The 20,435-nt window shown below is 43.2% G+C and overlaps 1 protein-coding gene and 1 non-coding gene across 7 annotated transcripts in view; both read left to right on the plus strand.

Annotated features, from left to right (window-relative positions):
* RYR2 (ryanodine receptor 2) overlaps positions 1 to 20,435 on the plus strand; it is a 767,906-nt gene that overhangs the window by 398,907 nt on the left and 348,564 nt on the right. For all 6 annotated transcript variants that reach the window (XM_030335594.1, XM_030335595.1, XM_030335590.1 and 3 more), the window contains exon 17: positions 6,002 to 6,097. In XM_030335594.1, coding sequence (XP_030191454.1) covers positions 6,002 to 6,097 — 96 coding nt within the window. The remainder of the gene's footprint in view (positions 1 to 6,001; positions 6,098 to 20,435) is intronic.
* Positions 14,330 to 14,436, plus strand: LOC115527817. Its single transcript, XR_003973054.1, has one exon. It is a non-coding gene; the product is annotated as a U6 spliceosomal RNA (small nuclear RNA).

The raw sequence follows: 20,435 nt of genomic DNA on the forward strand, positions 1-20,435 counted from the left end.
TCTTGGTTGTGTGGCTGCCGGATCTCTGGCTCTGGCCAGAAGGTTAAAGCTGTCCTCCTTGGTGGGGGGGAGTGGAACAGCTGGCAGGGGGTGGGGGCTGCCTTTCTCGGGGGGGCATGTCAGATGCCTTTAGCCAAGGCCCTGCTCACGGGACAGGACGGCTGCAACTCTGTTCTCAGGCGGCTGTTTGCGGCTCCTTGCTCGGCCATGCGTGTCTAGTAGCCTGCCTCCAGCCTCTTTCTCCTGAAGTCTTCCTGTTGCTCCTGATGGCTGTACTGAGTAGACTCAGAATGAGTCCACAGAGATGCTCTTCCCCCAGGATCCACGAGAAGTGCTCATGCATTCTTGGCCCAACACAGTCGTGGAGACCCATGCACGCAAAACACTGGGTCGGTGCCTCTCCCACCCCGTCCACTTCCTAGGCAGGCGGTCCTCAAACCTGAGTTCGCACGGTCCCCCAGTGGCAGGGATGCCTCCTCAAGCTCTCCAAGAAGTTTCTGTGGCACAGCACTCTGAGATCTGTCAACGGCATTCTCGAGTTTTTGTGTGTTTGTGTATTTTTGTTTTTTAGGCTTTTCAGGATTTAGGAGCAACCACTTGTTAATCTGAAAATTTTAAATATCTTTGTGGGTTCTAGTTCTTTGGTCCCTCATTTGCCTATGTTATAACCGTTCACTTGGTATTTCCATACTTTGCATGTAAGCTTCAAAAGAGAACCTCATTTGATTTCCTGCTATATCTCTTACTCCCAGAACAGCGCCAGATGCAAAGTAGGTAATCACTATTTGTTCAGTAAATTTTAAAAGTGAGAGTACTCTTGGAAGATCTTTGCATCTTAACCTGTCTGTAGTTTTCTGATTCTCCAAGTATTTTGAGAAGTTGAGTCTTAGAGTTTAAAGACACTAAAGCATGGGGACACAGCGATGTTACAAAACGAGTCAGAGATGCAGAATGGAGTCTCTTTGACATTAATAATTTTTCGGTGGATGGCCAATGTTACTTGCGGTTCATATTCTGGTTGGATAAAAGTTGAGAGGTTTAGTTAGTTATTCAACATGAAAAACTGTGATAAAAGAAAAAAAGGTAGAAACTACGTTTAAAACATAACCACCCATTTTAGCATATAACCTTTTCAAAATATTTCTTTGGGCACCTGGGTGGCTCAGTCGGTTGAGCGTTCGACTCTTGATTTCAGCTCAGGTCATGACCTCACGGTCGTGAGATCGAGTCCTGCGTTGGGCATGGAGCCTGCTTCGGATTCTCTCTCTCTTTCTCCCTTGACCCCTCCCCCATTCATGTTCGCTCTTGCTCTCTCTCTCTCTCTCTCTCTCTGTCTTTCTTTTTCTCTAAAATTAAAAAACTTAGGAGCTCATTTGGCTAAGCATCAGACTTCAGCTCGGGCCATGATCTCATGGCGTGTGAGTTCGAGCCCTGCATCAGGCTCTCTGCTGGCAGCACTAAGCCCACTTTGGTGTCTGTCTCCCTCTCTTTCTGCCCCTCCCCAACTCGTGCTTTCGCTCTGTCTCAAAAATAAATAAAAACATCAAAAAAATTAAAGATAAATAAAAACATTTTTGTGAATCTCTATAACATTATACACATATAAAACACTTCACACACCCACATGCACACACATACAATAATAGCATGATGTGTTCACACCCATGCACATCCCGCATCACTGTGACATCACTTGTGGCCCTCTGCTCCTGAAGGCTTAGGTAGCTCAGTCCAAATTCCAATTTTAGGGATTCAGACAAGCTCAAGGCTTCGGTTTGATGTCTCTACGTTTTGGGGGATTATTTGGATACATTGTTTTCCATTTCATGCTTCTTCATTATCATCTGTTGTCTCTCCAGGGTTATGTAGTACCTTGGCTTGCTGAACTTCACCTCTTTACAGGTGCATGCAAACTGCCATTCGTATTGACCGTTTGTGATTGTTTTGGGATGGAAGTTGTTGTGACTCCAGAGGGAGTCCTTGTGAAGGAAAACGTCACGGAGCATGATCCTTTTTTCCTCCTGGCTCCATTCATCTTCCTTCCTGTTTTAAAATAAGAAAATGTCCCCTTTGGATGCAGGATAGCAGTCCTACCCTTATCAATGTTCCTTAAGGTCTCTGTTTTCTGTCTCAGGAACTTATCATGATATAGTTCTCAAAGAAGCAGCTCTCATTTTCCAAGAAATATTCTGAAAAAAAAAAACACCATTTTTCCATGCTCTGCACATACTTATACATATACATGTATACATATACATTGAATATACGCACTTACTTCCCAAAAATGAGATCATACGACCAATATTCTATAGCATTTGTTTGCACCTGTCTTCTGTATTGGGGGCATCTCTTCTTGGCAGTAGCTATAACCCTTCACCAGGCTTTAGTGGACATATACTACCCTACTGAAGGGTAGGGTAGTGCACCCTCAGACTGTTTCCAGTATTTTGCTCTTATAAACTGTATCATGACGAACTTTCCTCTAATTCTCAGCACAGCTTTCAATTACTTTGGAAACTCCCTTAACTGATTTCTTCTTAACTAACTTGCTGAACTGTAAGATTTTACCCTCCGTTTATCTGTAAGGCATGTTACATACCTGCACACATGCACCTACCCACACACTGATAATGTTCAGGAGGCACTCGATTTTATGGAGTTTAATTGTTTTCATTAGAAATATATATATTTTTTCAGAGTCTATTGAGATCATCACATTTCATCTTGGACTTATTAACAGACATCCTAACACATTTCTGTCTCATTGGAGGAATGAACCCCTACTTGAGTTAATGTTGCTAATGCATTGCTGAATATGATTTGGAAATACTATCCTTATAGAAGATATTTGGATTTGTATTCGTAATTAAGAGTTCCCTCTAGTTTTCTTATATGCATACTTTCTTTGTTGGGTCTTGATATCAAAGTTATACTGTCTTTATAAAATAATTAGGGAGGCTTCCTTAGTTTCTTTAAAATAGTGTAGTTTAGAAATCACTTTTTTTCTTGAATACAGAAAAAAGTTTTTGGTCTGTGACATACTTCTCAATATTAATCATGCTTTATTTTTCAATTTAGATTTTTCTTCTTTGGGTCAGTTTTGGTGGAAAAAAAAGTATACATATGCATAATTGGAAGTCATTTTTTTCCCTAGATGTTTCAGAGTTCTGGTACAGAGATACAGTGACTGTGTTTATAATTCCTGTTTATTCTTAATTTTTTTCTTTTTCCTTCATGATTAAAGCAGTTGATATTTAGCTTATATTAAAAAAAAAATTCCTGGCAGTGCCTGGGTGGCTCAGTCGGTTAAGTGTCTGACTTTGGCTCAGGTCCTGATCTCACGGTTCATGAGTTCGAGCGCTGCATCAGGCTCTGTGCTGACAGCTCAGAGCCTGGAGCCTGCTTCAGATTCTGTGTCTCCCTCTCTCTCTGCCCCTCCCCTGCTCATGCTCTGTCTCTCTCAAAAATAAATAATCATTAAAAAAAAATCTTGACTTTGTGGATTAATTTTACCATTTTAATTTATTACATAGATCACATTTTCTATTTCTAATATTCTTTTTGGCTATTTATTTCTTTTTCCTATTTTACTTATATTTTTTGATGTTCTCTCTTACATTTTGAAAGGCTGTTTAATTCACACGTTTCACCCTGTTGCTTAGCAGTGGAAGTGGTTAATTTGTGAGTACAGTTTTGACCATAGACCACTGATTTTATTAGGTAACATTTCTGTTTTTGCTATTTGCTAGATATTCTGTAATTGTGGTATTGATTTGTTACTGACTCAAAAATTATTAATGAGAGAGTTTAAATTATTAAGTGGCTGAGTTTTATTTTTGTTTCTACTTTTCTTACTAATTTCTAGTTTTGTTACATTGTTGTCAATGGGCTGTACCAACATGGGATATGCCATTTCTGTTTGCAGTAAATTTTTTTAAGTTTACTTATTTACTTTGAGAGAGTGTGAGCGGGACAAGGGTGGAGAGAGAGGGAGAGAGAGAGAATCCCCACCGTCGCCAGTGCAGAGCCTGATGCAGGGCTCAAACTCACGAACCGTGAGATCAGACCTGAGCCCACATCTGACACTTAACCGACTGAGCCACGCAGGTGCCCTGTGTTTGCAGCAAATTTAATGAAGGTTTTTTTCTGTGTGTGGCTTACTCTATGATTTTCTTTGATGTTTCATGGTTTATTAAAAGGGCTGATTTTTACATTGTAGCTTCTTCAAGAATCACCTTATCTCTAACATCTGTCCTTTAAAGAAAACATTTACTATCTTCAGGTTTAAAAACCAGAGGTAAAATTAAAAGAGTGAGTTAAATTTTAAACAAATGAGACTCTGTAAAGATTCAGAAACCTTACCCTCTACCCTCCCTCAGTGGCTGTTGTTGTAAGTCATGAACAGATATTCTAATGGGTTAAAATTAGAAATCCTGCTGAGCACATTGGACTCCTTATCCTTCTATGACACCTCATCCTTGACACTTGTCCCTGGCACTTGTCACTTGTGTGTGTGTGTGTGTGTGTGTGTGTGTGTAGCTGATTGCTGGCTCTTGCTGGGCCTCTGGTCCCAGAGCGAGAGAGGAGTCTAAGTAATTAAGCGCATCATTGTTTACTCTTTGTGCAAATGTCCTGCGGCTCTGTGCACAGAGCTCTTCTCCTACAGTTGTAAGAATAGACCTTCCTCTCTTTGCTGTCACTGTTTCTTTTCTTACTCTCAGGTCAGGTACCAACTTTTAGTTTATGTGACAGAAGTCTAACATTAATTATGCTCTGTCACCACAGGGGCTCTGAAACTTGCATTCTTCAGACTGCTTCCTGGCACTAGCAGAGTTGAAATGGTGATTGTTGGGGTGTCTGGGTGGCTCGGTCGGTTAAGCGTCCGACTTCGGCTCAGGTCATGATCTCACGGTCCGTGAGTTCGAGCCCCGTGTCGGGCTCTGTGCTGACAGCTCAGAGCCTGGAGCCCGTTTCAGATTCTGTGTCTCCCTCTCTCTCTGCCCCTCCCCTGTTCATGCTCTGTCTCTCTCTGTCTCAAAAATAAATAAACGTTAAAAAAAATTAAAAAAAATAGTGATTGTTTTCTTATGGCGACATCTTTTTCCCATTAAATGCCCTATTCTGTCACCATCTCACCGACCCTTTGTAGACAATTGTAGTTTCTGAACAATCTCATGAATTAACCTAAAATATTCACCAGATTTGCTTTGAAAGAATGGCATGATTTTGAATGATTGGAAGTTTTAAATGGATTATGTACATTGGATTGAAGGAGATCCTCGAGGTCGCGTAGGAGTTTCATAGAAGATGGTTTCTTTTGTTAAAGGTGTGTCAGAAACAGTAGGTTAAACACAGCTAGGACAGGCGATTTGACGGCATGTCAGAATCCTTCAAATGCACGGTGGTGAATCTTTTTTAAAGGAGAAGTGGAGATACAGGGGGAAAGCAGAAGTTTTCAGACTTACTAGTCATCTACCCTCCCATCCTTTTTTCCAGGTAACGGTTTAATTCATTGTATCTGTCTATGTCCCTATTACAGTTACCGAGTTGTATCTCCTAGTATTTTGTGCTCCATTTTCAGGAAAACTGGTGTGCTCTTAACTTCTTCATTATAGAGGTGAGAATGTTGAGCTCTAGGGAAATTAAATGATTTAATCTCCTGGCTAATTAAATGCAAAGAGTATTAGAGCCCAGGTGAGGCAACTCCCAGGACACTGGTTTTTCCATTATCCTTTATTATTTCCTCCCAATATGAAATGTAACTTTCTTCAAGATGTAGTCTTTCTAATGAGCTGTGTTTTGTTTCAGTCCCTATTAATAAATATCCATTCTTTTAAAAAAAAAAAATCTCAGTTTTGTCCATGTAGGTGTGTCTATATATTTATGTTTTAAGCCAAAGCATTTTCTTCTTGATTCGCCATTTTAGGGCCACTAGCAACTTCCCTTGCATTTTAACCTGGAAAATCACATAACTGTGAAGTCTGCTCTTTTTCTCTTGCAGCGGCTCTAATTAGAGGAAATCGTAAAAACTGTGCCCAATTTTCTGGCTCCCTGGACTGGTTGATCAGCCGATTGGAAAGACTGGAAGCTTCTTCTGGTACGTTTTCCGATTATCTCCTTGTCATGATATATCATTCCTATTTTCTCCTGTTTTATGTCCTTTAAGACATAAAAGAAAATTGAAGATAAAAACAGAGCGTCGGTGCAATGTAAGTGTTTTCCTTTTAATAGGTTGAAGTTTTTACTTATTGATAAAATCGTTTTTTTTTTAAGTTTATTTATTTTGAGAGAGAGAGAAAGAGAGAGTAGCAGCAACAGCCAGGGAGGGGCAGAGAGAGAGGGAAAAAGAGAATCCCCAAATAGGCTCTGTGCTGTCAGCACACAGAACCCAACGTGGGGCTCGATCTCGTGACCATCAGATCATGACCTGAGCTGACATCAAGAGTCGGACACTTAACCAGCTGAAACACCCAGGTGCTCCAGTCGTTGGTATTTTTCTTAGTTATTTCTGAAAAGCAATTTTACGATATCTTGTTCATTTACATTAAAAAAAAATGAAGCCCTGAAAGCTTCTAAAGAGCCAGAATTCTCATTCTTTTTCAAATCATTCATTCCAAATGTACAAACAAACAAACAAACAAAAAAGTGGTTTGGAACTTCTATTTTTGGCTTGTGTTCAAAGGATTATTTGGACAGATTTGGAAAAAAATTAGTTTTCCAAATCACACAGCATAATATTTTATTTTAAAATGTTTCAGTGGGGGCACCTGGGTGGCTCAGTCGGTTGGGCGTCCGACTTTGGCTCAGGTCATGATCTCACAGTTTGTGGGTTCAGGCTCTGCATTGGGCTCTGTGCTGACAGCTGGGAGCCTGGAGCCTGCTTTGGATTCTGTGTCTCCCTCTCTCTCTGCCCCTCCCTAATCTCTTTCTCTCTCTCTCTCTCTCTCTCTCTCTCAAATAAATAAACTTAAAAAAATTTTTTTAATGTTTCAGTAGATACTAATAAACTGTCTCTATAATCATAAAATAGTTATAAGCACTCAACCTGATTTCTCCCTCTCTAACATAATAAGTATGTTATTCTTATTTTGGTGTTGTAGAAACTTAACTCTGATAACCAGGGCTTCCTGAACTTATCCAACACCACAGTTTGTATCAGCAACACCCCAGACTGAAATTGGTTGCTTCTTCCTCTCTCTGCACAGTATTTTATTAGCTTCCCTTCTATACCACTGATGCCCCTTTACGTTGCTTATTTTTTTTCTCTCAGTCTCCTACATTAGCAATGAACTCCTTGAAGCTGTAGACACGATTTCATTCATCTTTGGGTTTACCATCCCATCTGGCACCTAGTAGATGTTTGACAGTTTTTATTAAACAAGTGAAGAAATGAATGGATGAATGGATGTTTGGATTCACTTTAGAAGATACCTGTCAGTACAGAAACAATTTCATGACTCTTGCATGAGAAAGACCCACTCAAGGATAAGTTTATTTGTTGGAATGGAATGAATAGAAGAACAGATGGTTGTGGTCAAAGGGGGTAATTTTAAGTCTCCGAGTGAAGTTTTAATGATGAAGATGTAGGAGGAAGAGAAATTTGAGTCACAGACTTTGAGTTTTAAGGCATTGCTGGCTTCTTGGGTGGCAGATATAAAGAAGGAGATTGTTGAGCTAAAGTAGGTGCAAGAATCGTAAATGAGAGTTTTCATGGTATCACAGCACCAATGGCATGACTGTGGACCAAGACAGAATATCTTGAATAAGGAGAAAACTGAATAACTCTCAGGAGTATGATCAATTGATGGTTAACAAGGTGATGGCATATTGTTTGGGGTCCCTGGGTGGCTCAGTTGGTTGAGCATCTGACTTTGGCTCAGGTCATGACCTTGCAGTTGACAGGTTCGAGCCCCGCATTGGGTTCTGTGCTGACAGCTCAGAGCCTGGAGCCTGCTTCAGATTCTGCGTCTCCCTCTCTCTGCCCCTCCCCCACTCATGCTCTGTCTCTATCTCAAAAATAAACAAACACTAAAAGAAAAAAAAAAAAGGTGATGGCATGATTGCATAAATGGATAGATTCTTGGGTCAACATGTCCAGAATTGTTGGCAATCTTGAGTCGATACATAAAGGTATGCTGACCCCTTTTTCTAGCTATGGGGAGGATCTGGAAAGAGAGAGAGCCCAGCAACCTTCAGGACAGTATTAATGTTGGGTGAATCAACTGCTTCACTTGAAACACACACACACACACACACACACACACACACACACACACAGGGGCCCCTGGGTGGCTCATTCGGTTGAGCGACCAACTCCTGATTTCGGCTCAGGTCATGATCTCACAGTTCATGAGTTTGAGTCCTGCATCAGGCTCTGCGCTCACAGTGTGGAGCCTGCTTGGGATTCCCCCTCTCTCTGTCTCTCTCTCTCTCTCTCTCACAAAATAAGTAAATAAGCTTTTAAAACACACACACACACACACACACACACACACACACACACACACAGAAAAAAAAGTGCTCAGCAAAAAAGGAGAGAGACAAGGAAAGAACAGAATGGAGCATCCTCTAAACTGAGCTAAGTAGAGCCCAGTGTCTGGAGTCTTCTGTTTGGTTGTTTATAGGCACATTCCCACTGGATGCAAATCACTATTTGCTGTTGTCTTTGTCCAATCCAGCTGTTGGTCACAGGCATTTCCACTTCACGTGGAAGCCCCCATGCTCTCAGAAAGCACAGTGAAAGTCAGGAGTAGGAAGGACCCTTGGAAAATGCTGAACCTAACATGTCACCTTAAAGGAAAGGAAATTGAGGGGTGCCTGGGTGGCTCAGTTGGCTGAGCGTCTGACTTTGGCTCAGGTCGTGATCACGGTTCATGGTTTCGAGCCCTGTGTTGGGGTCTCTGCTGACAGCTCAGAGCCTGGAGCCTGCTTCAGATTCTGTGTCTCCCTTTCTCTCTACCCCTCCCCCACTTGCTCTCTCTCTCTCGGTCTCTCAAAAGTGAATAAATATTAAAAAAAAATAGGGGCGCCTGGGTGGCTCAGTCGGTTGAGCGGCCGACTTCGGCTCAGGTCACGATCTCACGGTCCGTGAGTTCGAGCCCCACGTCGGGCTCTGTGCTGATGGCTCAGAGCCCGGAGCCTGCTTCGGATTCTGTGTCTCCCTCTCTCTCTGACCCTCCCCCGTTCATGCTCTGTCTCTCTCTGTCTCAAAAATAAAATAAACGTTAAAAAAAAATTAAAAAAAATAAATAAAAATGCTCTCTCCCTCTATCTCTCCCTCTCTTTAAAAAATAAACATCAAAAAAATTAAGGGAAAGGAAATTGAGGCATAGAACATTTAAATGAATGATTGGAGATACTAGAATTAACTGTTACAGCAAAGATGAAACCCTAGCTCATAATCATACATCAGACTTGAAGTATGTTCACTATGCTTTGTAGCCTCCTACTTTGTACATCTCTGAAATATTTTTCACTAAAACAAATTTTCTCTACTGTCCTTACATTTATGCTTTTAATGAACTACTTTTTTTCTTAGAGAAGGTACAATGTTGCTTAGTTTTTAGAGACAGTAACAGTAACGATATGCATATCATTAGATCGTATCATATACACACATGCATAAGATACATTTATTTCATCCGTACGTAACTGTTTCCTGAGTGCTCATATATGCATCATCTTACTCTCTGAGACTGCTGAACATGATCACCTCAGCTGATCTGTTTCCAGCTGCACTGCTGGTCTCTGTGTCTGTATGTGAACAGTAGAGCAGAGCGAGGGGTAACCCTAGGAACTTCAGGTTTCCTTTAGAAGAGGTCAGTGGACAGGGGTGCCTGGGCGGCCCAGTTGGTTGAGGGTCCAACTTTTCATTTTGGCTCAGGTCACGATCCCAGCATCGTGGGATCAAGCCCCGTGTTGGGTTCCATGTTGAGAGTGGAGCCTGCTTAGGATTCTCTCTCCCACTCTGGCCCCGCCACCTCCCCAGAGCTCATGTGTGAGCATGCTCTCTCTCCTCTCTCTCTCTTTCTCCAAAAAAGGGGGAAAAAAAGTCCAGTGGACAAAAGTCAAATTGGTACAGACTTAAATGGAAATCTGATGAAGATCTGGAAAGGCCAGCCAAAGGTTGTGTTAATGAAGTACTTTTGTCTGGTACCACCAGACGCAGACCTTGAGAAAAGGACTGGAGGTTTATTTGGGAAGGGAGTCACCGTGAGACTCGGTAGAGAAGGGGTCAGAGAGGGTGTGTTGACAAGCGAGTTACCGCCATGTGTAGCTGGAGCTTTTCCCTTGGGGAATTCTGGGAAACTGAGCCCTACAGTTCTCCCACTTGAGGGCTGAGACAAGGTGTTTACAACCAACTTTTCTCTGTCACTGAGCAGTGCTGCTTCCAGGGGGCGTTAATTCTGTGGCTTTTCCAGCTGCCGCTGTGATCAGAGCAAATCCTCAAGCAAAGAAATGCAGAACTTGGCTGCTGGAATTTCACTGAATGAAGAGCGTGAGGGTTTGATCAGGGCCCTGGCAGTGTCTGCTCCCCAGCCAACCACTATTTATCTCCTTATATGTTAGCAAGGCTCAGAAAGAGCGGTGGACACAACCTCTTGTACACCTTGTGCGTCATCAAAAGTTGACTAGTATCTCTAGTGCCTAAGGCTCTATCGGAGCATCGGTAAGAATAGCCACTATGCATTTCTTGAGAGAACAAGAGATAAAGTAGACCTTTCCCCAGGCTTCATGTGTGACTATGTCTCTGGGCCAAATTTAATTGAAAAGACAAAAGATTTGCACGAGCAAGTCCAGTTGATTGAGTTGATGTATTTCTGAAGGCTGGGTTCTCCTTAGGATGTTCTTAGCACTTGGAACGCTATTTGGGAACTTCAAGGAATAGTTGACTGAAATGGTCTGCCGGTCAGGGGGCTGCATAGTTTCTCTGAGTCTTACTTTTGTACAGTGTATCCTACACATAGCTTTGCAGGGATGAAAGTGGTCTTCTTTGAGATTCCTGCCCATTGTTCTCCACTCTGAGTAAGTCCCATGAAGGAAGGTCCCTCTGGGTTTCAGCAGAAGAAGGAATCTTTCAGGGGTCTTGAATTGCCTAAGCTTCATGCTCACGTACCATACAGCATGTGGTACCTAGGAATATGATAGTTTATTTTTTTAAGCTTATTTATTTATTTTGAGAGAGAGCGAGCTCGAGCATGTCAGCACAAGTGGAGGAGGGGCGCAGAGAGAAGGAGAGAGAGAATCCCAAGCGGGCTCCGTGCTGTCCGCACAGAGCCCAACATGGGGCTCTATCTCAGGATCATGACCTGAGCCGAAATCAAGAGTCGGATACTTAATGGACTGAGCCATCCAGGCGTCCCGAAATACAATAGTTTAAAGCTTCCAAAGATGTCACAGTTATTTCTTGGAGAGCCTAAGCTCATCATTTCTCAAAGGGAAAAATGTGTAACCTGTGGATAATCTGTCCCAGAATCTTGTGTGCCAGGGTCCTCCCCCTAAACACGTACTTAGGTATGAACAATCGAGTTAGAAAATGCAGGAGGTCACAGGATATTGTACTCCACTGTTGGCAATGCAGAAATCATAGCTAACCTTTTGGAATGATACCAACCGTTTAGGCAACACTTAATGATATCACAGAAAGGGACGGTTTTCCAGGAGTTAGCTTTGAAGAAGACAACTCCAGCCGTTGGTTGATTCAGATCTTTCAATTGTGCGGAAAGCCAGCTATGGGTATAGCCAGGACATTGTGCACCTGACTCTTAGAAGAAACATTAAATCAGAATCACCATGATATTGCAGACTGTGTAAAGACAACCTTTTGTGATAGCTGTTGGGGTCGGTCCCCATTGACCCTACCACTCCTTCGTAACTTATTCATTCATTTACTTCTGTGGTTTCGTCTAGAGCTCATTATAACGACTGGTGTTTTTACTAATGATCTGGGTCATTACAATATGTAAAATCATGTTTGATGCTAATGGGTCATTTAAGACAGGGAAACTGAGTGTACATCTCCAAAGATATTCACTCAATGTTTGAAATAATGTATTAGCGGTTAAAGGTTACTAATTTAATAGTTAGCTAAGTCCCTGGTCAAAAATTACTCCTTTCTGAAGGATGCTGGAAACGTCCACATACAGCCTTCCTACTTCCTTCCCCAGCAAAGCATTAAGTTATGGCTGGAAAGAAAAGGAGGAAAGAGAATGGAGAATCTAGATTTGGAGGGCTTTTTTTTTTCAATCGATTTTACCAGCAGTGTGAAAAGTGGGGGGAAAAGTCCCTCAAAGTAAAGTCCAAATGAAACAGAACATTCCTTTCTGAATGAGACAGGCGATCAACGTTGCTGGGTTGCCCAGAATCTCTATCCATTTCAGAATGCGTTTCTAAAAGCCTGTGTGTGGGATAGATGGCAAATTGTGTTTTCAGAAAATGGTTTTTTAGAGATGGAAAAAAAAAATCTTCAACAGTCTCACATTTGGGAAGAACACTGTAGTGCTTTGTGGCATAGCGCTGATTGATTTTATTATGTCTTCCCACTTATGCTCATTTAACCATATGACTCATTTCTGGCACCTGGTGTTTAAGTTTGAAGGAGGCTGGAAGGGACTGGGCTCAGGATTTCATAGACAGGTGGGGTCTGGTGGCCTTGTTCCCGGGTGGTGGTTCTCCAGGTTGTGCAATGGATCTGCAATCCTCTCCTGTGTTTTGACACTAAATAGGAAGTTCGGATTCACGGTGGGCTTTTAATTCTTAGATCTGTTTGCCATGCTTAATTTACCTTTTTGGTCTGTTTGACAATTCTGCCTCAGTGGTCCATGAACGTGTGTTGTCCTCAGAGCGTCAGCTTCTCAGATAGGTCCTGTGGCGGGGAGTATCAAAGGCAGGCTCAGTCTTTGTCACCCAGTCTGTTTAAGGAGTGGGGAGAAGGAGAGCCTCAGTCCAAGAGTCACAGGTGCCATAGAGCTGCTCACTCCATTTCTGCCAACATGGCGGGGATGCCGGCCAGGGCTTTCCACCACAGAGAGGAGTGTAACTTAACAGAGATCATCTCCCCAGGCTCTGACTAACCAGCCTCCCAAGGATTTGGGTAAAGAAGGTATGAAAGATTGAAAGCCCAAAGTCAAAGTCAGTTGGTACCTATATTGGACACTTCCCTGCCCTTGGGGGTGTCTATTGTTCTCCCGACATTCCATACTGACCCCAATGGCCAGCAAAGGTCAAGGAATTGTCCTAAGGCGATGGGGAGAGGGGTTTATAAGTGAAGCTTGCCCACATCTGTCCCGTGGACGTGCTCTCTCTCCAGTCTACATCCCCCCATCCAGCCTCCCACCAATTCACGAGAGCTTTTGTCCCCTGGGGGTGTTTTTGGACAGTTCCTGGAATCCACACTCCCATCCTGCTTCCTTAGATCCCCCAGGGTTGCTGTGCACGTAGGAGCATTGGCCCCTTTTGCTGATGTTATTTCTTCCCACACACAGCTGGTTAGATGCCATCCTCTAAATGTCTGCTTAGCTGGAGGAAGAGAAGAGGAGTCTAATCTCAGAGAAACTATCTTATCTGGGAAGGGCTCACTTGAGGAAAACCTCTTATTAAAAACAAAATCACAGCCAGTGATTTCTGCCTTTGACCTTGACTGTTTCTTGTCCTGTCTGGGTACTAAACTTATGTTTTACTGTCATGGACAAAAGTGAAGGTTCAGCTCGTATGTGCTGCTACCAACAGATGGCTGCTTAATGCCAGTGTCTGCTCTGATAGGGTTTCATTTCTACCATGCTGGATATTAAATACTTTTAGCATCATCTTTGGTGAAATAATTGTGCTGTGTCACTTGCTTTCCGTCATGCTTGAAGTCCGGGGACCCTATCATGGCTTAAGGACTTCATCTGGAACTGAGCTCATTAAAGTTTCTTTGCATTGTGTATGACTTAGCTCAGTTTTCTCAAGTCAACGTGCCTCTTGATTGAATCAAGCTTTTTGTTTTAGTGCCTTGGCTTTTAAGGTGGGTTCTACTCACTCGGGCATGGTAGTCAAAAGAAAGAAGCCAGTCACTACCCAGCTGAGGGGTTTAGTTTCAGTGTCAAGGCAGGATGCATCACAGGTGTCCTCCCTTAGCGTTGATGTGATACAGGAAACATAATCTTGATGGGCCGTGAGCTCAGCCGCCTGGGTGCCCGCCGGGGGCAGCTGCACTGGAGAAGGGACGTGGTGTTAGGTCTCAGGGTATAGTTGATGCAGTGGGAACTGACGTCTCAGCTCAGGCTGTCTCATGCCTCTGGTCTCCTAAATGGGTTTCCTACCATTTCATCAGCAAAAACAGGGTTGAGTGCTCACTTTGGCATCACACAAACTAAACGTAGAAAGATACAGAGAAGATTAGCGTGGCCCCTGTGCAAGGATGACGTGCAAATTCATGATGCGTTCCATATTTTTACGGGTTAAATGGGCGGTGGGCATTAAGGAGGGCACTTTTGGGGATGAGCGCTGGGGTATCATTTGTAAGAGTCGAATGACTGTGTCCTACTCCATAAGCCATGACAATTCTGTATGTCAGCTAACTTGAATTTAAGTTAAGGGGTGCCTGCGTGGCTCAGTCAGTTGAGCATCTGACTTCAGCTCAGGTCATGATCTCAGGGTTCGTGAGTTCGAGCACCACGTCAGGCCCTGTGCTGACAGCTCAGAGCCTGGAGCCCGCTTCGGATTCTTTGTGTGTGTGTGTGTGTGTGTGTGTGTGTGTGTCTCAAAATAAGTAAACATTAAATTCAAAACAAAAGAAAACAAAAACAAAAAACAGGGTTGAACTCTGCCAAGACTACCTCATCGGAAACGGCAGCTCACTCTTTAATCATCTCTTGTTTTCCACTTACTTTTATACTGTATTAAGGAGAAGCAGAGCACTTTTCAGACTGATTACAAGGATGGATTCTGAAATGGACTGCTTAAGTTCCAAGCCCAGCTTCATCCTTTACAGCTGCAGGACTCTAACCCTTTGTGCCTCATATTTTTGCCTGTAAAATGGGCATTGCCCAAAGGACTGTTAGTCAACACATTTCATTGCATTAAATGAATAGAAATGTCACAATAAGAACCTAACGCCTTTTTTTAAAATAAGTAGCCGTTGTTAATAACTACAAGATTATTTGCGTTCTCTTAAAAGAGCATTTGCATTATAGAAATAAACTAGACAGGTGTTCTGTGTTCGGCAATAAAACTAGGGAAAACTGTTGAAAAGTACAGATGAAAAGTGTGCCTCCAGCACGCCCCACGAGTTGCTGTGGGATTGGGGGGGGCAGTTAGAAATTTGACGCCAAATGTGTACATGAATGTACTCTGTGCACCATGCAAAGACCTTCAGCCAAGAGCTTCTTATAAAAAAAAACTTGTGCAAACCAATGAAACATACAAGGAATAAAGTGATAAAAGATGTGCTAGATCATACGCTGGATTCTTTGGATCAGACAAGATCTGATACTAGAGAGCCTGACTGCTGTGTGACCACAGGCAGCGTCAAAGCTCCCTGATAAAACTGCACAATTCAGTTTAGAGAAATAAGGTTTTTTTTGTTCTGGTTTTGTTTTTTCCCATGTTGAGATGGCTCAGACTCAGTATGAAGAATTGCAGGTGGAAAAACTTAATATTAGCAAGCACTTACCTTTTTTTTTTTTTAAATGTTTATTTTTGAGACAGAGAGAGACAGAGCATGAACAGGGGAGGGGCAGAGAGAGGGAGACACAGAATCCGAAACAGGCTCCAGGCTCTGAGCTGTCAGCACAGAGCCCGACGCGGGGCTTGAACTCACGGACCGTGAGATCGTGACCTGAGCCGAAGTCGGCCGCTTAACCGACTGAGCCACCCAGGTGCCCCATCAAGCACTTACCTTTACTGGGTGCCAGATAGTGTTCTGAGCCCCTTAAGTATGTTAACTCATGGGCCGCCTGGGTGGCTCAGTCCGTTGTGTCCAACTCTTGGTTTCATCTCAGGTCATGGGTCTCAGGGCTGTGGGATTGAGCCCCATGTCGGGCCATGTACTGAGCAGGGGGCCTGCTTGAGATCCTCTCTGTCTCTCTCTCTCTCTTTCTCTTCCTCCTTCACTCCCTCCCTCTCCCTCTGTCCCTCTACCCTGCTCACATTTTCTCTCTCTCAAAAAAAATAATAAATATGTTAAGTCTCTAAATCCTCACAATAACTCTATGAGGTGGATAGCCTCAGTATCCCCGTTTCACAGGTGGGGAAGTGAGGCACAGTGCAGCTATTTTTTCAAGGTCATACAGTGTGGAAGCAGCCAAGGCAGAACTCAAACTTTGGCCTTCTGGCTCTGAACTTCATCCTCTCTATCCCTTCACGATATATGCTGCTCAGGTGCAGGGAAGCAAAGGACTGAGTGTGCCCTGCTGTGTTCTTCCAAGGTCATGAGGGAGAATATCTCCTGCATGTAAACAGGTAAGCTCTACTGACCTACGTCCTAGAGTGTCTGAGTTGGGAGTGACTTCTGGAGTATTCCACCCCAGCCAGCCCCTCTTGGCCATCACAGCACCGTGTCTCCCCTCTCTCTCGTTTGTTCTCTTAAACCACACTTAGACACACATGATTTAAAATACTAGTCTTGGGGCACCTGGGTTTCCGTCACTTGAGCATCCGACTTCGGCTCAGGTCATGACCGCGCTCGCGGTTCATGAGTTCGAGCCCCACATCAGGCTCACTGCTCTCAGCACAAAGTTTGCTTCAGATCCTCTGTCCACCTCTCTCTCTGCCCCCACCCCTGCTTACGTTCTCTCTCTCTCTCTCTCTCTCTCTCTCTCTCTCTTTCTCTCTCTCATTCTGTCCCTCCCTCAAAAGTAAGTAAACATTGGGGCGCCCAGGTGGCGCAGTCGGTTAAGCGTCCGACTTCAGCCAGGTCACGATCTCGCGGTCCGTGAGTTTGAGCCCCGCGTCGGGCTCCGGGCTGATGGCTCAGAGCCTGGAGCCTGTTTCCGATTCTGTGTCTCCCTCTCTGTCTGCCCCTCACCCGTTCATGCTCTGTCTCTCTCTGTCCCCCAAAAAATAAATAAACGTTGAGAAATAAAATGTTCATACGCCTGGTAAATACAGTTAACAACAAACAGGAGCTGCGGTCTGTTGACAGCCCCCACTTAGGGTGCACTTCCTGGGTGCACAGCTCAGAGTTAGGCACCAGCGGAGGCTAGGGGATGGGGTGCTGATGGTAGGCTCCTTGGTGGGAACTGGCTAGCAAGGTGGTACCCACTGCCCAGCTCCGCAGCAGCCAGACAGCCATCACACGGGTCAAGTGTGATACTGGAAGCAACACCCTCAGGGCCTTTTTTTCCCCTCTCAATTTGGGGAACTCCATGTATGTATGTATTTTTCATTTAAAAAGTTAAGTAATATGTGATTATTATGAACACATTAGTAATAGGAAACATCTTCGGGCACCTGGGTGGCTCAGCCAATTGATTGAGCCTCCGACTTCAGCTCAGGTCATGATCTCATGGTTCGTGGGTTTGAGCCCGGCGTCGGGCTCTGTGCTGACAGCTCAGAGCCTGGAGCCTGCTTCCGATTCTGTGTCTCCCTCTCTCTCTGCCCCTCCCCCATTCATGCTTTGTCTCTCTCTGTCTCAAAAATAAATAAACATTAAAAAAAAAAGTAAGTAAACATTAAAAAAATGTTACTCTTCACCACATGGCAAAGTACGTTCAAGTCTTTGGGGAGTATTTTCTGATGTTTTCAGGCTTGTAGCAAGTTGCTCAGTTTCTAAAATTGTATCTATCTTTAAATGCATCTCAAGGTGGACTCTTCTCTGTACATACTGTTTCATGTCAGGACCACCGACCATTCTGCACATAATGCCCTGTGAGAAATTGGTGTGTCTTGGGGCGCCTGGCTGGCTCAGTCGGTAGAGTGTGTGACTGTGAAGTTCAAGCCCCACATTTGGTGTAGAGATTACTTTTAAAAAAATCTTTAAAAATAAATAAATAACTAGGATTTGTGAGTTTTGTTAAACAATGTGTAACTTTTCTCTTTCCCCTCTTCCACATGGACCAAGTACCAGAATTAGGTTATTCTGTGCACATTTATTTATTTCTTTTGTGCTTATTGGAAATGATGCCCCTGGGTTGTCTTCTTCTTCTTCTTTTTTTTTTTTTATGTTTATTCATCTTTGAGAGAGACAGAGCGTGAGCGGGGGAAGGGCAGAGAGAGGGAGAGGGAGACACAGAATCGGAAGCAGGCTCCAGGCTCTGAGCAGTCAGCACAGAGCCCGACACGGGGCTCAAACTCACGGACTGTGAGATCATGACCTGAGCCAAAGTTGGACGCTTAACCGACCAAGCCACCCAGGTGCCCCAACCCCTGGGTTGTCTTCGTACAGCAGGAGACCTCCCCCCACCCAATTGTATAGAGATACAGTTGACACACTTGTGGTGTAACTTTAAGGTATACAGCACGATGGTTTGGCTTAGGTGATTGTGAAATTTGTACTCCAAACAGTTAGTCAGTTAGTTTGTATCCATCATCATATATATATATATATATATATATATATATATATATATAATTTTTTTTTTAAGTAAAAGGAGCTGAACCCAAAAGAACTCCCCTTGTGATGAAAACTCTTAGGATTTGCCCTCTTACCCACTGCCCTGTGTAGCACAGGGCAGAGTTGGCTTATCCTCAGCATGTGGTAGCTTATGCGACCAGTGCGCACCCATCTTTATCCGATCCTCTGCCGCCACTCCTTGCCTCTGGAAATCACAGGTCTGATCTCTTTTCCTGTGGGGTTTTTGGGTTTTTTGTTGTTGTTGGTGTTTGTTTTTGTTTTTGTTTGAGATCAGACAGTAGTTGTCTTTCTCTGGCTGACTTACTTCACTCAGCGTAATCTTCTTTATCCCCTCATCCATCAGTGGACACTCAGGTTTGTTCTGTGTCTCAACTCCTGTAAATAATGCTGCTGTGAATGTGGGGGTGCAGATGTCTTTTTGAGTTAGTGTTTTCATTTTCTTGGGGTGTATTCTCAGAAGTGGAATTACTGCATCAGGTAGTGGTTCCATTTTTAATTTTTTGAAGGTCCTCCATCCGGTTTTCCAATAGCAGCTCTACCAGTTTACAACCCCAGCAATGGTGCATGAGGGTTCTGTTTTTTCACGTCCACCCAACATTTGTTGCCTCTTGCCTTTTTGATGACGGTCACTCTAATGGGCGGGAGGTGATATCTCATTGAGGGTTTGATTTACTTCTCCCTGATGACTAGCGATGTTGAGCATCTCTTTATGTATCTGTTGGCCATTCATATATCTTCTTTGGGAAAGTTGTCTATTTGGGTCTTTTGCCCATTTTACTTTTTGTTTTATGTATTTTTTATAAGTTTTTTTTAATGTTTATTCATTTTTGAGAGACAGAGAGACAGAGCATGAGTGTGGGAGGGGCAGAGAGAGAGAGGGAGACACAGAATCCGAAGCAGCCTCCAGGCTCTGAGCTGTCAGCACAGAGCCTGACGCGGGGCTCAAACTCACAAGCTGTGAGATCGTGACCTGAGCTGAAGTCGGACGCTCAACCGACTGAGCCACCCAGGCGCCCCAATTTTATTATTTTAATGTTTGTTTATTTTTGAGAGAGAGAGAGAGAGAGAGAGAGAGAGAGAGAGAGAATGAGTGGGGGAGGGGCAGAGAGAGAGGGAGACACAGAATCCGAAGCAGGCTCCAGGCTCTGAGCTGTCAGCACAGAGCCTGATGCGGGGCTCGAACTCACAAGCTGTGAGATCATGACCTGAGCTAAAGTCGGATGCTTAACCAAATGAGCCACCCAGAAGCCCCACTTTTGCCCATTTTAATTGGATTGATTTTTTTTCTCCCTAATGGGTTCTTTGTATATTTTGGATATATACCCTTTATTAGATACACGGTTTACAATTTTTCCTCATTTTGTAAGTTGTCTCCTTTTTTTAACATTATTGATGGTTTCTTTTGTTGCGCAGAAGCTTTTTAGTTTGATTTAGTCACACTTGTTTATTTTTTATTTTGTTGCTTATGCTTTAGGTATCATATCTGAAAGATCATTACCAATTCCTGGGTCAAGAAGTTCTTTTTCTAGGAATTTCCTGGTTTCATTTGAGTTAAGTCCTTAATTCATTTTGAGTTAATTTTTGTGAGTGTTGTAGAGTAGGGGTCTAGTTTCATTGTTTTACTTGTGAATATCCAATTTCTCTAGCACCATTTCTTGACAAGACTGCCTTTTTAAAATTTATACAAAGCTTAGGCAGATGCTATGATCATTTTACATTTCTGCCCAAAATAATAGTTCTCAATAAATATTTGCTGCTTTGAGGTATCTTTTTGAAGAGCTCATTAATCTGTGTTTTTCTCTTGCCCTGGAGGATTTATTTTAAAAGTACTCAGATGTATATATCTTTGAAAATTTTATTTAAAGGCCTTTAGAGCAAT

This window comes from Lynx canadensis, chromosome D2, assembly GCF_007474595.2.
Source record: "Lynx canadensis isolate LIC74 chromosome D2, mLynCan4.pri.v2, whole genome shotgun sequence".
NCBI classification, from domain to species: domain Eukaryota; kingdom Metazoa; phylum Chordata; class Mammalia; order Carnivora; family Felidae; genus Lynx; species Lynx canadensis.